The 18,408-nt window shown below is 35.7% G+C and overlaps 2 protein-coding genes across 9 annotated transcripts in view; one reads left to right on the forward strand and one right to left on the reverse strand.

The window, feature by feature from the left end:
• Window positions 1-949: 949 nt before the first annotated feature.
• GDE1 (glycerophosphodiester phosphodiesterase 1) lies at window positions 950-16,369 on the reverse strand. Of its 2 annotated transcripts, XM_074280926.1 has the most exons (6): window positions 15,915-16,369; window positions 9,420-9,595; window positions 8,049-8,154; window positions 5,838-5,930; window positions 2,784-2,995; window positions 950-1,620 (listed from the first exon to the last, which is right to left on the reverse strand). In XM_074280926.1, the coding sequence occupies exons 1-6, from the start codon at window positions 16,173-16,175 to the stop codon at window positions 1,473-1,475; spliced, it is 996 nt and encodes a 331-aa protein (XP_074137027.1). In that variant the 5' UTR covers window positions 16,176-16,369; the 3' UTR covers window positions 950-1,472. The 2 variants fall into 2 exon arrangements, with proteins under 2 accessions (XP_074137027.1, XP_074137028.1); XM_074280927.1 differs by lacking the exon at window positions 5,838-5,930 and having other exon boundaries at window positions 15,915-16,332.
• Window positions 16,370-17,613: 1,244 nt separating this feature from the next.
• Window positions 17,614-18,408, forward strand: part of CCP110 (centriolar coiled-coil protein 110) — a 28,079-nt gene continuing 27,284 nt past the window's right edge. For 6 of the 7 annotated variants that reach the window (XM_074280906.1, XM_074280910.1, XM_074280911.1 and 3 more), the window contains exon 1: window positions 17,614-17,842. The gene's annotated coding sequence lies outside the window, so the exon portion shown is untranslated. The remainder of the gene's footprint in view (window positions 17,843-18,408) is intronic. The other variant, XM_074280907.1, reaches the window with a different exon arrangement.

An 18,408-nucleotide genomic window follows, 5' to 3' on the forward strand; every position in this document is an offset into this window, starting at 1 on the left:
CTCCCAGGACAGAAACTGAATGTGGATCAAAGCAGTTTTTTCACTTCTTTTTGATGGTATTGTTTGCTTGTGTTTTTTTTTTTTCTTACATTTTTCCTTTTTGATATTATTTTTCTTGCACTTGGACATGCCTCCACTCTTCATCTGTAAAATGAGCTTGAGAAATAAATAGTAGACTATTTCAATATCTTAAAAAAAAAAAAAAAAAAAAAAAGAGGCAGCATATCCAATGTTCAAGGACCAGACTGCCTAAGCAAATCATAAGGGGCTTATTCACTATATGATGAAAATTTTTGGACAATTACTTATGAAAACTAACTAATAAATTATCTAAGTGCCTCATTCTGGAAAGTATTCCATTGAAGAAATCCCTGATATACTGAATTAGTCCTGAAATATTTTTTCTATAAGTCTATGATCCTCAAAAGAGTTCTCAATTTAAATGTTAAATATGTTAAGAGTTGGGACTGACAGATATACAACATGAAGTGAAAGAGAAAATCTGAAATGGCTTAGGAGCAATACAGTATGCAGTAGGTTAATTAGGACTGGTTTAAAGAGGTTACTCAACTATAATATGTTCTTCAGTCTGGAAGAAAGCTTTGGGGGAAAAATGGTTAGGTTTTTTTTTTTTTGGTAGAGAGATTTAATGGGAAGGTTAAGAAGCCATTATGAAGAATTCCCAAGATATATTGTGGCAGTATTATATAATTTAGCTCACTTGAAGCAGCAATGGAAGCTATATAGTATGAATTCATGAAGGTCTAAAAGATAGTTATTTGTTATAGTCACTAGAGTTATATTTATATCCATCTTCCTTTATTTTTCTCAATCCCTCTCTTTCATAATTTGGTTTAATCTGCTATAAATGTTAATAGTAAGCATGCCCTTGAGAGGGCCTAGTAGTAACATGAAAAAGTAAACTGTGTTCATTGTATTACATCCAATATTTTTCTCAAATTGTTTATTACTTAGGGTGCTAAATGATTAATATACATCTTAACAATTTCGTTAGTACGGTTCCCAAATCTGATTTCCATAATACATTGTTCAACATGGCCAAATACAAATAGTTGAAGAATTCATTAAGTGTGAAAAGTAAGAAAAGTTCAATCTGAGTCAACATGCATTTTGCATACATTTGCAGTAATTTTTTTTTATACATACAAATTACACGAATCTGTGCTTATCACTACTGAGTATATAACTCAGTTGGATTAGGGGCAAGCAATGGCAAACCTCCTCACAGAACCAATTCCCCAAGATCAGCCATGACGAACTCAAGCATACTACGGAATTTAGTGCCAACCACACCATTCTGCTCTGATTCAAGTTAAAATGCAATTTCTGACTAACACTTCTGTGAACCACCTGATCCTTGAGAACTCAGGGCTGTTATCCAGGTATTTAGATTTCCTGAATAAAGACATCAAAGGTTTCTGAAACCAGAATCCCTGCAAAAGGGTAGTTGTTTAGAAATGAGGGCTACAGTCTTCTAACATGCTGTCAGTGATATAGCTGGATTGAAGATGGTTTTCGTAGAATTTTTTCTCTTCATATGTATTCACAGTCCAAGCAACAACATGAATCCCTTTAGCTGACCATCTCTTCAAATAGGCCCTGGGAGAAAGACAGGAGGAGAGAACACAGAAGGACAGCTTATTATTATTATATTATATATATTATTATAATTATTATTATTAGTTTTGGTTTTTTTTCCCCTCCAAAAATGATGCAATTTATTATGTAGATGTTGTTGTTACTGAATAAGGTTATTCAAGACAATTGCGATAGACTTGATGGAAAGTGCCATGTACATCCAGAGAGAGAGCTATGGGTGCTAAATGTGGATCAAAGCATAGTATTTTCACTTTTTTGTTGTTTTTTGTTTGCTTGTTTGTTTTGTTTTGTTTTTTCTTTCTCTTATATTTTTCCTTTTTGATCTGATTTTTCTTGCACAGCAGAATGAATATGGAAATATGTTTAAACAAATTACACATGTTTAAGCTATATCAGATTGCTTTGTTGTCTTGGGGATGGAGGAAGGAAGGGAGAAGAGATAAGTTAGAACCAAGGTTTTGCAAAGGTGAATGTTAAAAATTATCTTTGCACGTATTTGGAAAGATAAGATACTATTAAATAATAAATAAATAAATAAATAAATAAATAAATAAATAAATAAATAAATAAAATTCAGAGACATGTGACAGACAGCTGACCATGGCTTTATAAAGCTTTAAGCTCTTGCCTGGTCTAGTCTTCTGATCTGGGCAGGCTTTGATTATGTGCCGAATGATAGACTGTGTCTGTTATCTCAATATCAGTGTAATTAGTGCCAGACCAATTGATCAACTATCTTTGTAACAAGAATAATTTACGAGGCATTTATTACAATAAGCAGAGCACATAAAAAACTTCAGAATATAGAATAAAGATAAAATTAGATTATATCTTCAAAGGGTTTATAATCTATTAGGAACAGTAAGAACATTTCAATAGAAATATACAATTTCATAATTGTATTTCATAATTCATTGTACTTTTATAATTGTCAACACGGGTAGTTCAGAGGTAGGGATTTAAGAAGAGAAGGTTCTTTTTGAGGGAAGGTTGTGATTTAATGAAAGGAATTGGATCACAATTGCAAATTCTTTACTTACAATTTTTTAAAAGCGCTAGTGCATTATCATGTTGCTGGAGGTTGAAGGAAAAAAAAATCTTTCTTATGCCTTAAAAGCATCAGAGCAGCATTAAGTAGAAATGATAAATTTTTTTCAACTTACATTGATATAAAATCCTTCTGCATAAGGAAAGCTGAAATTCCACAGAGGTACCACAAGATATTATGTAAACTCCAATCTAAGAGAATATCCAACAGCATATACAAAAAATGCTTCCAAAGAGAATCATAGCGTCGTTTTCCATCTCCAAAATAACTAAGGCTCCAAGGTCTATGGGTTAAAGCTGTCACAACATTACGGTCTGCTTGCCTCATCTAAAAATGAATTTTGCAGAATGAGTGAAGTCACAAAGGAAAAAGCTTTAAACTAAGTCTTTGATTTGGTAAATGCACTCAATACAACAGATATTATGATGGAAAAGGTGGATTACCATTTTGTGCTTTCAACAATCCCAAGATTCAAAAAGCCCCTACAGTGGAAGACTGTTTTCCTAGTTGATGGCCTAATCACACTTTCTCTTCCAGATCTCCCTAGCCACCCATTTTCTAACAAGTAAACAAATTACAAATTTTTAGTTGTGTTATGACCTTGAAAAAGCCTTATTATTTCTTTGGAACTCAGTTTTTTCAGTGTAAAATGGGGAGAAGGAGGTGACAGACCAATGATATCAAATTCAAACAGAAATGGATGCCATTAAACTATACATAAGGATCCCTGTGGGCCTTACCTTGAATTAGTTTTAAACTGAAATATTATCTATATTAAAGTATATTTTTATTTATTTTGCTAAATATTTCCCAAATACATTTTAATCTGGTTTGGGCTGCACTCAGGAGTACTACAGGCTAAATGCAAGCTTGCTATGTGTTTGATACTTCTGGTGGGAATCCTTTTTATCTAAGTATTTGAATACTTAAGTCTGAGAATTTTTCAGTATCAGTTTGAAAATTTTTTCAGAAATGCTACTTATAAAGAATCTTTTTTAATAGAAAAATTTTCAATGATTATAAAGCAGTTTCAGTATTTTTTTTTTTTTTAAATAATAGAGGTCTAAAATGTTTAACATAGGTAGGTTCTGGCCAAACTCCCCAATTAATTCCCTATCTCTACATGTGTTCTATAAATATATATTTACCAGCAAATTTCTATTTCAATCATTCCCCTCAAATCTTTGTAGGCTGGATTCCAATTTCATAAGGCAATTGCTGAAACTTCTCTTTCCAAAATTACCAGCAATCTTAGTTGTCAAATTTACTGGTGTGTAAAAAATTCTCATCCTTTCTCAATTTATGAACAAATAAGATGACTTGCAATGTATTAGAATAGTGCCTGGCACACAAAGTAGGCATTTAATGTTTATCCTCTTCTCTTTTCATGTATCCCCTACTAAATAACTTTTTCCTTTCTAGGTTTTTATGACATTATTCTTTTCTATTTCTCTTCTTATTTGTATGACCACTTTTTCTACATCTACTTTGCTGGCTTATTAAATCATTCCCCTTAACTATGGATTCTGCACATTTCCCCAAGACTCTGTGCTAGGTTTCTCCTTTCTACACCCTTTCTTGGTGATTTCATCAGTTCAACCATGGATTTATCATCTCCCTGCAGAAGACTCACAGATCAACATATCATGCTGAATATTCAGCATAATCCAATCTTTCTCCAAAGCTTTAGTCCATTTCACCTAATAGACATTTCAAATTGGTAGTCCTAGGAATTTCTCAAATTCAATACATCCAAGGCAAAATTCAATTTTCCTTTTCCCACTTACTTATTTCTATCAAAAGCACCACCATCCTTCCAGTATCCCAGGTTCAAAATCTCAGCATTATACTTGGTTTTCTACTCTCTCTACCACACATATCCTATTCCAGTCAATATATCTTGCTGTTTCTACCTCCATAACATTTCACACATTTAATTCTTCTCATACTCCACAGTCCCTACCTTAATTCAGGTCCTCATCACTTCTCAATTAGATTACTATACTAAGGGGGCAGTTAGGTGGCGCAGTGGATAAAGCACCAGCCTTGAATTCAGGAGGACCTGAGTTCAAATTTGGTCTCAGACACTTAACACTTCCTAGCTGTGTGACCCTGGGCAAGTCACTTTACCCCAGCCTAAGAGGGTGGGAAAAAAAAAAAAAGATTACTATAATAATCTCCTAATTGGTCTCTGTAACTTAAATGTCTCTTCTCTATTCCAGGCCTTCCTCCATATTACTGCCAAAGTGATTTTCCTAAAATACAGCTCTGATCCTGCCAATCCTAAACTTAACAAAAAAACTTTATATATATGCCTTCTTCTTAAAGAGGGGTGGGGAAGGGAGAGAATTTGGAACTCATTTAAAAATAAATATAAAAAATTGTGTACATGTAACTGGAGAAAATAAAAAAAATATTAAATATAAAAGCTCTTAAAAACCTGACCTCAACTTACCTTTATAACCTCAATAGATATTATTCTCCTCCTGCAGTCAGCACTTTGAGCCAACCAAAATGCGTTTCTATTACTCAAACATGATTCCATCTCCCATCTTCATGCCTTTTTACTGGCGGTTCCTGGAATGTACTTATTCTGACATCTACCTCACAGAATCCTTCTTCTAGTTCACATACTACTTTGCATTTTTAATCTTTACATTAATTCTATGTAAACTACATATATGTAGGAACTGAGGGTGGGTCACAACATAGCATTTTCACTCTTTTTGTTGTGGTTTGCTTGAATTTTATTTTCTTTCTTTTTTTTCTTTTTTTACTTTTTGATCTGATTTTTCTTGTGCAGCAATATAATGGCATAAATGTGTAAATATTGGATTTAACATATATTTTTTATCATGTTTAACATATATTGGATTACATGCCATCTAAGAGAGGGGGTGGGGGAAGAAAGGGGAAATGGGAACACAAGGTTTTTCAAGGGTCAATGTTGAAAAATTATCCGTGAAGATATTTTGAAAACAAAAAACTTAAATTAAAAAAAAAAAAGAAAAAAATGATGCTATTTATCACAAAGGAGGCAGAATGGTAGGATGATACATTAAATGCTAAATAGTGAAATGCTATTAATTCATTTCAACTTGGCACCTATAATGACACATTAAGATTATCATTGCAAATCATAAATACTTTAACAAATAATACATTTCACCTTATAGATAACTTCTGGCATGAAAGAGCAGACAATACTGGTGTTGTATAACCTAGGAAACTCCATATACATATGTTTTAGAGCCTCAGCAGCCTATAGAGAAGAAAATGAGACAATTGTATATACAAAGCCATTTTAAAATATGTCAGTCCACAAGAATTCATTAATGATGTACTATCTATAACAGGTAATCACATGGGGTGGGAGGGAGGGTACCAAAGTGATACGCTGAAAGAAATACAGTAAAATCTCAAATGTTTAAACTCACATCAAATAGGGTAGAAGCTGTGGCATTGCTACTTTGTTTTCTACTTCTTTGTTGGTAGTCTCACCTCTTCATTGTACAGGTGGGATGTTCCTAGAAGGAAAGGTTTGAAATTCCTTCCCCCATATTCTGGTTTAGGAAAATTCCTTTAAGCTAAAATATTTGACAAACATTTCTGTAATTCTAGAATAGTCATCAGCAAGGAAAATAAGGAGCTCGGAGGACAGAGAGTTTTCCTCATGCCAAAGCCCAAGTATGTGAAAGACACAGATGGCACAGTACAAAGAACCCTGGGCAGGGTCACGAGAATCAGGCTCTCAATTCTGCTGTCACCTTATCTCATCTCTCTGGGCCACTTTACTTCATCTACAAAATGAAGAGACTTGATTTTCTCTAACAAGTTCCATTCTAGTTCTAAAGTCCTATGAGTGATTTCATCTATTTCTAGCAACAAATGAACTAGATGACTTGAGTGGGGGAAAGGGTCCTTCTTTAGCTTTCCATATAGACACTATGGTTTCATTATTTTATTTAGATTAGACATTTCCTCAAATGTCAGTCATGGAACATTCAAATGTAAGCAAAAGATTTTCATGTAAATGATTTAGAAATGACCCAAGACTCTTTTTTCCTTTCATCAGTGAATGAGAAATGTCTTTAAAAAGACAAAAAGTTTTTTTAATCCCTTGGTAATATAAACTTAAATTCCATATTCTGTTTTATTTTTTTCTGATAACTCAATTTTTAAGTATGTCCAAATTATTTAAATTTGACTGTATGCCTTTTTATTTTATTTTTTTACTACTCTAAAAACATAAACAAACAAACAAACAAACAAAAAAGAATCATCAAGTATTTCCCAACATTTAACTCTGAATGTTACTATTTCTAGTGATTATTATTGGAAATAGATAGATCTCATATAGCTCTGAATATTGGAGAATAAAGAAAGAAAAAGAAGAGAGCCAAGTAGATCCTAACTGAATAGGTAGCCAACTCCCTCTTTCTATTCACATCCCCTTTACAAAAGCAACTGGGCCTCTCTAGTACAAGAGAATGGAACTAAGGTTTTCCCCTGTGTTTATCTAGTGACTGAATATTGTTAAAAAAAAAAAAAAAAAGCAAAACCACCATTTCTGTGTTCTTCTTTAAGTATGGATATACATTATTTTACAAAATAGATATACTCTTGAAAAGATGTCTATAAACTGGGACATGTTTTCCCAAAGATTTTCATTATAAAGTACCTATGTTTTTGTGGGGGAAAATATTTGGTTCTAGGACATAAAACTTAAAAACGCAGCAACTCTTTTAAAAATAAATATTTCAAGAAAATATAGTGACTTTCTAATAAAAGAATGTCCTTTGATATGTCAAAAAAAATTAACACTATACCAGAAACCATGTTTCCTTGGGACAGGTTCCATATGAAAGGAAAATGTATCCTGTAAATTGCCCTGTATAAACATCCAAAATATTCTGGATTCTGAAATATCAACTGGTCATATGCTGGGCATCAGAAACTTACAACTTTTAGTTTAAAAGTGGTTCATTTGAAGAACTTTTTTCTAGGCTTTAAACTGTTTAGTTAACTAGGTTCCTGGATAAAATAATCCTTTTAAGAGATGTAGATCTGATTAGTATTCCTTTGTATATTCTTTGCTAGTAAAAACAGCCTGATCTTTTCTCCTCTGTGTTTCACTAATATGCTAGATATTTCTCCACTGAGAGGTAATTAAGAACTATTAAACAATGCATTTTCTACATTTATTATCCTATGAATTTATATTTCTTTATGATGAGATTTCTTTAAGCTGGATATAAGGAAGAAGTATGACAAAATTTATGACAAAAATCACATCTAAAATGATTAATATGGAAATGATTGGCTAAAAAGGTTTTGTTTTTTTTTTTTAAAAGAGAAGATCCATGGCATAAAACTGTACCATAGCTGCATGGCTCTTGACATCAAAGTAGATTGTGAGGTTATGATCTAGGCATTCCATAATGGCTTCCTTCAGAGTAGGTATTTTTTCACCATGGAAATTATTCCTATAAAATGGAAGGAAAATAAGGTAGAAGATCACAGAAAAAGAAAAAAACAAAAGTTCAGTTGAAAAGACCTCCCTTTTTTTCTTGCACATTACTTTTACACTACAAGGAAATAGGATCAATCTTTATTTATTCTGCTCAATCATACCCAAAAATCCAACCATTTTATCTTCCCTTAGTTAAGAGAGAGGGGGGGGGGAATCAGTTTTCTGCTACATTAAAAGAAAACAAAAACCCAACACTTCTCCTGTAAGGGATTCTCCCTTTTCACACTCATAATATCGTAAGCAAAGTTATAGTTAACTACAGTGAGCAGCTGTAATCATTTACTTTCTACTGTTATTAAATTGTACTTTTTATTCTTGTTAAAATTGTTTTTTGTGCTTCATTTTGATTGTTCTGAGAAAATAAGGTCACACATAACACATATAACTGGATATCACAACTGGATTAATAGGACCTGCACATGCTAGGAACAATTTTTCAGGGTGTTCCTATGCAAACGCAAGAAACAACATATCAAGACTTGGTTTGAGGCGTTAGGCCTGTTTAATACTTCCATGAATTTTAACTTGAATGATTAAATTATTGATGAAATATGGTTATCAAATTTGCCAGTGAAGGCAAGTCAAGAAGAATAGGTGATGTTTTAGAAATATTTTAATCATATTTTACTATTTGAAGGAGCAAGAAGATAAAATACAATAATGTTAATTTGGGACCAATGCAAAATAATTATCAAGAAAGGTAAAAATAAGCTCCATAAATTAAAAAAAAAAAAAAAAAAGTCTTAATACAAGTGAAACAGAAAACAATCTAGGGGTCTTATATACTAAACACGAGCAATAAATTTAAATGTTAACAAAGTACAGTTTTGGGAAAAAATAACTAAGCCATGTGTAAGGCACTGATCTGGTCAACATAAATGACTTAGATGCAACTTTTGGCCGGAAAAAATATGAATAATTTGGAATTTTTAAAAGAATTATTTATTTTTGAATAGAAGTTAATCTTGGGAAACAGAAATATAGAAAGTTAAAAGGAACTGATGCAATTATATGACCTGAGTTACAGTGAACAGATACTTACAAATGAATGCCACACCAGACCCTACTTCCATTCCATCCCAAAGCAGCAGGGTACATATGCCAGAGAGACTTTTAAGGTCACTTCCAAATTTATGATAATTTTCATCTGCATATGGTATCGTCCATCAGTCTCCAAACCAATTAAAAAGATAGCTAAATGCAAAGTGATGTACTTACCTCAATCTGTGGTTTGCTGCTGGATTAAGTTTCCTAACTTCAGCAAATGTCATATCATTCAAACGTCCTGTTCCATCAGTAGTCCTATCTACTGTCTCGTCATGCATTAGGACAGGAATGCCATCTGCTGTAAATTCAACGTCCAGCTCCACACCTGTTGCTCCATTCTTAGCTGCCTTAACAAAAACATCAACAATGTTAATGTCAAGTATTAATAACAATTAATGAACAATATCAATGTCAATGTACTAGGGATTACAGTATATAATTGGGGAAAGGAAAGGGATTTGAAAGTTAAAATGTTAGATAAACTGCTATTTTGCTAGTAATGGTAATTAAAGCAATGAGGTACAAAAGAAAACTGACCCATTCAAGATGTTGCTCTTGAAAACCATAAAAATATATCTTTATAGCCCTATTTAGAACACAAAGGACCTTGAATTTTGTTGATGATAATATGTACTAGTGGAGGTGAAATAATACATTACTTATAAATATAAACATAAAGATTACCATAGGAGGCTAACAGACTGGTAAATCCTGTGAGATGAGAATAATTGTTTCCCAATAGTCTCAGGAGAGGGAAGGTTGCTTTAGTTTAAAACTAGATACTAAATTTTAGCTAACAGTAGCAATTATTCCTTAAAAGGACAACTCTTTATCAAGATCTCAAGTTTAAGGAACACCTTTTTTCATTCAAATTAAACCAGGCTCCTCAGTGTAGTAGCATATCCTCTAAATAGAAGACTTAGATTCATTTCAAAATTTTATTAGTCAACCTTACTTCTGAAATAAGAAATTGGCAATTAAACAAACAAACAAAAATCCTTAAAAAAAAAAAAAAAAAAAGAATAAAGTGTTCACTGATTCTGGGATCATGTTTTAACACAATACTAATAGTTTAGCCAGATGCAGTTTTAAATTTTAAAAGATTAATTATCATTATGGAAAGAAGGAACAAATGTGAAGAAATGGGGAATCCGTAGTCATTGTAAAGTAAAAGCAGGACATGTAGATTGGAACAGTTAAAATTTAGGATTACTGAGTAGTAAATAAAAAAAGTGACATATAGGACCTAAATTTTCTTAGATTATCCTTTTTAAAATGTTGGTAATTATGTTTTGTCATTAATGACTCACAAATGTTTATATATCAGTGCTATCTGTTTATCTAGTAGCACTTCTTAATCCCCAAGGTTTGGCAATTAGACAGTTCATTCCATTTACACATCCAGGATGAGCCAATTTTCTTTTGTTTACCTCACTACATTTAACACCCAAATGTTTCTAGGTGATAGTTTTAAATTTTGTTTGTTAGTTTTACTGAATATTGGCTAATAGCTAGATTAAAGATGATAAACAAAGCATAAAGATAATAGCTAATTGCCTTGATGGCTTCAATTATAATTTATCTTAGGCCATCCTCTTCTGGGTCATCTACTGGAAGCCTGTTTCTGATGATTTTCACACCAACTTTGTATTTATTTCTTAAAAAACTTCTTTATGGCTGAAGTTTTTCTAGTTATTTTTCCCCAACACAATTGTGTTTAGGACTTTATTAAAAATATTTGCATTAAGGGATGACATTATTACAATTAACTGTTTTTAAAGGTACATTTTGGAAAGTTATTGAATTGACAATTATTTGCACCCAGTTAAAGAAACAGAAATGTACCAATAAATTTTTCATTGCCAATTTTACTGTTTTTAGTATCTTTAAGGAACTTCCTCTTCCATTATCTTTCAAAGAAGTTAAACACCTTAAGGACATGTTGCAATTAAAAAAAATATATATTTGATACAACAAGGTTACATTGTAACATGTATTTTCACAGCCTATCCAAGACAGATTCAAAGCCAGAAAAGATCTCCAGTCTAATCCAAACTTTCCATTTTAGAGTGAAAAGAAAATTATGTAACTATCTCTGAGGTCAAAAATATAGTAAGTGACAAAGTTTTGATTTGAAGCCTGTCTGCTTTTCCAATGATAAAGTACTGTTTTCATCTTATGACTTCAAAGAAAAAGAAATCTTTTCAAAAGCCCTTCTCACAATAAACTAGCTCAGTTCAATACACATAGTAACTAGTCAACAAATCTTCAAATGAAGGAAAAAATCACTAAGGTGCATATTAGTACTTCACAACTCTGAAAAAATACTTAAAATATATTGTGTACCTTTGTTGGTTTTTTTTTTAAACTAGACTTGAGAAATGGAAGTTACCGGTGAATAGGTGTGTCCATACTATTTCCTTGTTTAAAAATGCTATTGTCTTTAGGATAAGATTTAAAAAAACAAACCCTCACTCAATTTGGCTTTTAAAGCCTTTCAAAATCTAATTCTGGCCTATTTTTCCAATTTTCTTTCTGAACAAATATCCTGTACATTCTAGCATTCTTCTTGGAACCCTCCAGCCAAAGAGGGCGGGATTCTTTTTCAAGTCCATCTTTAAGAATCTCTCACTTCCTTCTGAAAGAGCTCAGGGCAAGTTCCATTTCCTATGGGAGGCCTTGCCTTATTTTCTTAATTGTTAGTGCAACTCTCCTTCTCACTTATTATGTATAGTAGTAAAGTGCCAGTAGTAGCTCAGGAAAAATATTTTTCTTTGCAGGAATCCCTTTCTCATTAAAGTCCTTAACATACAATGAGTATTGAATTGAAAGTAATTAAAACCCAGTGACATTGTGATTTCTAAAAATAGAAGATTATGAATTATGCAGAACTCTGGAGATGATTTTTGGTTTTCATCTCCCTTCTATTTTGTATATTTTATTTGGCAATTTTTTCTGTCTTTCAGAATGAGTTACCTAGGACTTTTCAGATTGCAGTTGCTCACACATTTCTAAAAATCATTAAAAGAAACTCAGTAACCATGGGCATTGTCACCTAACAAAAATTACCCCTTTAAGGAGGCACCTGGCAGGCCCAAAATATAAAGCACTAACTTAAGGAAACTCTTAACTACTCACATCTCTGTTTCTGTCTCTCCCCCTCTCACACATCCACACCATTCCTCCCTCTCCTCTGCCCCATTCTATGTAATTTAGTGCACATTTCCAATCTTTTCCTACAAGATAAAGGATCCCGAACATGGTTTTAATAACTAAGCAGATGCTTATCTAAAAAGCAAAAGGGAAAAAGCAGAACTTGATATTCCTAAATACAACTGAGTTGACTTTTCTTCAGCTGCTAAAAATTACTTCAAATTTATTTTTAAAAACTCAGGTCATAAATGATTGATGAACTTAACTTATTCTAGAGAGATATATTTGTATTTTCTAGATCTTGTATTTATACAAGTCCCCGCCCCCCAAAAAATACCTTCATGACTCAAGATTTCACAAGAGTGTCTTGCTCTGTGACACCCTATGGTGAACTTGACTCCTCCTCCTTTTTGTTTATAATCTTTCTCAAATTGTATCTCTTTCCACATTTCTTCCCTAGGTTCTAAATGGTAAAGAGCAGAGAATTTTCACCTATTATAAACAGGAACCAGGAATTGAGAAAGGGAAAGGAAAACCCAAAAATAACTCATGTGCTCCTGTCTTTAGAGACAAGACCACATCCTTCCATAGGTTGTATCTAATAAACATTTCTGGTTCTCAAAAAGACTTTTTTTTTTTTTTTTTTTTTAAATCTAGATCTTACACTCCAAAATGACTTTTCAGGAAGCCAACTGTTTCTTCTTATGAGAAGCACTTCAAATTGTTAAAGTGCTAATCATTATTGGTTATCAAGATGGCACCAAATATTGTTGCCTGGAGATGAATTTAATTTCCTGCAGATAGAAAACATTGCTTTCAATAAAATATCCAAGAACCAGCAAATATTGGGCCTTTTGGCTGTTTCTAAAACATGAATTATCATGTACATAAAAACAATTTTCATTTTTAGAAAAGTCCTCAAACGTAGTATTGCTTCAGTTACAAACATACACACAAAATCTGTATTACAAAATTAACAAATATTTACCATCTACTCTATGCTTAGCAGTGTGCTATATATATTTTTAGATAGTTTATGTTAAGTATTTGTAAGATGAAGCCTATTAATACTCTTGATCCTGAAAAAATTAATTCCTATTATTTTTCTTTATTACTTTCAATGATGCTTTTAGAATTATTAATAGTTTGTGATGGAAAATGTCTATTTCATTAGATATATAAAGAAGCCATGAAATTCACAAGAAGTTGAAAAGACACTCATCCTTCCAGGAAATAAGCAAAATGGTAGAGGTGGGGGAGGAGAGAGTACTAATGACTACTAATAGCTATTACCTCAAGTATTCATTTCTGCTCTTCCTGTCTCCTGACTTTAAACCTTTAAACTTTTTACTGGGCCCAGAGTAAAGCCCTTAAAGTCACTGCTGTACCCCATGGCATGGAAAAAGGCACAGAAAGATGAACATTACAGAATACTGGATAGTAAAGTGATAATCAAGTGGTAGAAAAAATGGACTTAAAATTCAGTTAAATCTGAGTTCATATCCTACCACACATTTACTAGCTGTATAAACCTGGGAAAGTCAACTTAATCTTGGTCTATCTCATAGTTTTCTCATCCGTAAAATCAAGATAATAATAATAGGTCCTCCAAGTATTGTTTGGTAAATTTTACCTAAGGTAAAGAGGTAAAGAATGTTTAAAGAATTATTTGCCCAAGGACATATAGCTAACGTTTAGTTAGCACAGCCCCACCAGATGCCCTACAGCATACATTTCATTCATTTATGGTATCTTGAGTCAAATCAAGAAGTAAGAGAGACTAGGAATTTCCAGTGTAACGAGAGTTTCCCATAGGGAAAAAGACAACTAGGAGAGTCAGAGAGATTATCATAGTTTATGTTGCCTATTTGTCTGCAGCAGAGGTTCCCAGATAGATCACAGAAACTTTTTAAAAAAAATATATTCATAATTATTTCAATATAATTGGTTTTCTTTGCATTCCTAAATATTTAGTTTATGCGTTAACAAACATTAAAGAAAACAAACACCCAGATCCTTGGAAAAGACTGGCAAAAGAAGTTATAACACACAGAAAGATTAAGAACTTCTGGTCTAGAGCAGAGCATTTTAAATTTTTTTCACTAGCCACCCCTTTTAGGCTGAGAAATTTTTACACGATCCCAGGTATATACCCATAATAAAATAAGTATACATGTCAAATATTCACAGATAAGTCATAAAGAAATTTATTTGAAAATAATTATTTGGTATACGTGTAATTTTGCCATTTATTAAAGGAAAAACAATTTTGCATATTCATGAGATGGGTGTGCTTATTTATTTTTACATAAAGAGTAAAATATATTTATTGTTGCCAAACTTTTAGTGCCTCACATCCAGTTAAGTGATCCCATATTACATAGTTTAAGAAGCTTTGGGCTAGACTAGAGGATGGAAATAGGCCATCCATGACTGATCACAAGTATATGGCATAATCTGGTTTCAGTTTTGTACGATTCTTTGTGACCCCATTTGGAGTTTTCTTGGCAGAGATACTGGAGTGGTTGGCCATTTCCTTCTCCAGTTCAATTTACAGATGAGGAAACTGAGGCAAAAAGAATAAAGTGACTTGGCCACATAGTTGCCCAAACCTGGGCTTAAAGTCAGGAAGATGAGTTTTCCCCTATCCCAGGCCTCTATCGAAGTGCCATTTAGCTGCCCTAAGTGCTACCTATACATGACCACATTTGACGTTCGCAGCTACCTAGTAGAACAGAGGCTATCACCACCACATCCCATTTTACAAATGGGAAAACTGAGGTAGCCAGCGGTTCAAAGAGATTTGGCTCAGTTATGCAATTAGAAAGTAATTGAAGCCACATTTGAACTCTCTGCTTCTCATTCCCTGAGCTACCAGCTGCCTTTAATGATTTAATCATAATAATAATTCCCAACTGTGACATTTGCAAAGTGGTACTACTAGCAGCATGCTTGATGCTCCTAACTACCCAGTGGGACTGAGGTTATCATGTCCCCCCTCCCCCAATTTTGCAAATTGAGAAAATGAGTCTGAGTGGACATTTGAATTCTGGTATTCCTGAAACCAGGTCTGGAATTACATCCACTAAACTAACTACGGACTTTCAATAATGAACAATTATTATGCAGATAGATATAGATATATATATTTGCAACGTTTGTTCCTTATGGTTGATACCCACATATGGGGCTTTCCCATTCATTTTACAAATGGGGAAACTGAGGTAGAGTGCTTTGCCCGTAGTCATGCAATTACTAAGTGACTGAGATGACACGTGAGCTCTGGTATTACAGGTCCAGCTCACATCCCCTGAGCCACCTAAACGCTTTTAATAATGAATAATAACAATGCATGGATACAGCACGGTAAAATTTGCAAAGTGTTCCCCACACTTGATGCTCCCAACTGAGGCTCAGAGAGGTTCAGCGAGTGGCCAGAGAAACCCCGTTTCTGTTAAGGTTGCGGGGGGTCGCCCGCGGTGGGGACTGCGAGAGGGGCTCCCCTTCCCTTACCTCCCGAATCGCGGCCAGCGTGTTTTCAGGGGCATCGTGGCAGCCGCCGCGGTGCGCGATGGCGGAGATGCGGCCGCGGGGCCGCAGCACCTGCAGGGCCCGGCGGTTGGGCACCGGCTCGAAGCTGAAGAAGCGCAGCAGCAGGTAGAAACTGAAGGTGAAGAGGCAGGAGTTGAAGGGGCTGCGGGTCAGGATCATCAGCAGCAAAAACAGGAAGGAGAAGGAGGCCAGGAGGCCCCCCTGCTCCTCCCACATCCACATGTCGGGGCCGGCGCCGGCGCCGGCACCCGCAGCCTCCGAGACAGAGTCCCGGACCCGCCGGGCTCCGCGAAGAGACAGAGAAGCTGCACGGGGGGACGATCGGAGCCGTCACCCGCAGAGGGAACCGGCGCGCACAATGGCCGGTCCGGGCACATCCGGAAAGGGAGCCTCCCCGCGGACCAATCAGCACCTCGGAGCTCCAGGGCGTTCAAGGCGGGGCTGGTGCTATAGCAACAGGACCTAGTTTGGAGTCTCGAGTTCCAGAAGACCTTCGATCTGACCATGGATTTAACCTATGCTATACTCACCCTTGTTCTGTAGGAGGGCCACTAGGTGGCGCAGTGGCGAAGGCACTAATTCCGAAATTCAAATGCAAATAAAGAGTTGAGGTGCAAGTTCCCCAGCCTCACTTTCCTTATCTGCAGAAAAGGGATAATAATAAAAGCACCTACTTCGCTGTGATGTCGGGAAGATCAAATGAAATTGTACTTGTAGCGTATTATATAACTATTGAAGCACTGTACATAAATGATCTGTGATTAAAGAAGCGGGCCCTGTGCGTTCGCGTGTACCGTAAAGCACTGAAACTTCCTGGGGGATGAGGCAAGGGAAACAGTTTTGGAAGACAGATTTTTGGGAAGCAGGGCATCATAGCAGAGCTAAACAGTCTGGGGTCCAAGGGCTCGTTTTGCCTTCTTTCTGTGTTTCTTGTTTCCACTTAACTCCGTTACAACCTTGCAAGTCTAAGGATGCTCTGGGGCTTGAGATGTTATCTACAAACGACTTTTTTTGTTCCTTTGTTTAAAGAAAAACCACCCTGGTAAATATGAAATCATTTTCTTAGGAAAGATTAGGTAGTAGAAGAGCAATTGTTTTAAAATGCTATTTTTTTACGTCAGTTCATTCGTTCATGGAACAGAACTTGGCTTTCAGTTCTAATTCTTCTATTCATTCATTCATTCAGTGTATAACCTTGATAAAATAAAACTCTTTGAAGTGGTTCCTAATTATTATTATGTAATAACTGCGTCCTTCTTGTCACTTATACCTGTGAGACCCATGGGCAATCACTTTGGGAAGCAAGGAAAGATTCATTCAACTGGGCGCCTTGGAACAGCTTTCATGGCCATGTCAATGCTTTTAAAGCTCCAAAAATGACGCGCTGCCAGATATTAAAGTTCCTTCCAGCTTCGACTTGTTTTAACATATGACTTAGTTAAGAATAGAACTTTCCCACTTCCCCCAAACTCCTTTTTTAGGGGAATGAGGGGCTTGCCCCTTGTGAGGACCACATATCCCACAATGCAACGCTGCTAATCCAATCCTGGAGGCCAGACAGGTTCCACGCGTAGCCCTTCGGGAATTGTAGTTTATTATTGGGCAGCTCCAGGGACTAGGCAGTAGGCTTTCTCCCGCCGTCCGGCACCGGAAGTGCACTGCCTAGGAGGTGGAGTGCAAGCGGCTACGGCGGCGGCGGCTGTGGTTGCCAGGTGCCGGCGTTGCCGCCTTGAGACCCGTAATATGGCGGGGAGGAGGAGGAGGAGACGGCGGGGGAGCGGGCGGCTGTGCTCTGCAGATTTAGCCTGATCCCTTTGTCTCCTCCTGAGGTCGTGGAGAAAGAGAGAGGAGAGTCCGAAGGGACGCTGAGGGTTGCGGAAGAGAAGGAGGTTGGTGCTTGGGGTGCTTGGGGCGCTAGGGGCTTCTCCTCGCGGCGGGGGGCGGGGATGAGGCGGCGCCCTGGGTGAAGGGGCTTTAGTCTCTGATCCTGGAGGCTCCGGGAGCCTTATTCTGCGCTGCCTGACTAGATGGGGGAGGGGGAAACGGGTGCATTTGTAGTAGGTCGTGGGATGATGGTGAAGAAGATGGTAATGATGATAATGATGATGATGATGATGATGATTCAGGGTTGCTGGAACTGCGGGCGTTGACCAGACCTGAGCTTAATGTTCCTAGAGGGTTGGTGGGGTGGGATCCGGGGAGGATTGTAAAGCCTATGGGAAGCCTAGGGTGGGGATCCTGAACACACCTGATTAGGGAAAAAAAAAAAAAAAGGCAACAAAGACCTACACCCATTTATTTCGGTGTTGGGAACTGCTTGTATATCTTCCCCCGTGCTTTTTGCTTTTTGACGAATAATTCTCTTGCCGAGCAACCAGGACCACTATCATTTAACTCTTTGTAGCAAACTCTGGTCTTCCATTCAGCTATGCTTGCTACGTCCCCGTTGTTGCAA

Source organism: Sminthopsis crassicaudata, chromosome 1 (assembly GCF_048593235.1).
Source record: "Sminthopsis crassicaudata isolate SCR6 chromosome 1, ASM4859323v1, whole genome shotgun sequence".
Classification (NCBI taxonomy): Eukaryota; Metazoa; Chordata; class Mammalia; order Dasyuromorphia; family Dasyuridae; genus Sminthopsis; species Sminthopsis crassicaudata.

What these genes read in the sequence shown, in the direction of transcription:
- GDE1 (XM_074280926.1), bottom strand. Translation starts at nt 16,175, where the DNA reads ATGTGGATGTGGGAGGAGCAGGGGGGCCTCCTGGCCTCCTTCTCCTTC. An exon ending in GCAGCAAACCACAGATTGAG is followed by an intron (nt 8,155 to 9,419) that starts GTAAGTACATCA and finishes TCCATTTTATAG; the next exon opens with GAATAATTTCCATGGTGAAA. An exon ending in TCAAGAGCCATGCAGCTATG is followed by an intron (nt 5,931 to 8,048) that starts GTACAGTTTTAT and finishes TCTTCTCTATAG; the next exon opens with GCTGCTGAGGCTCTAAAACA.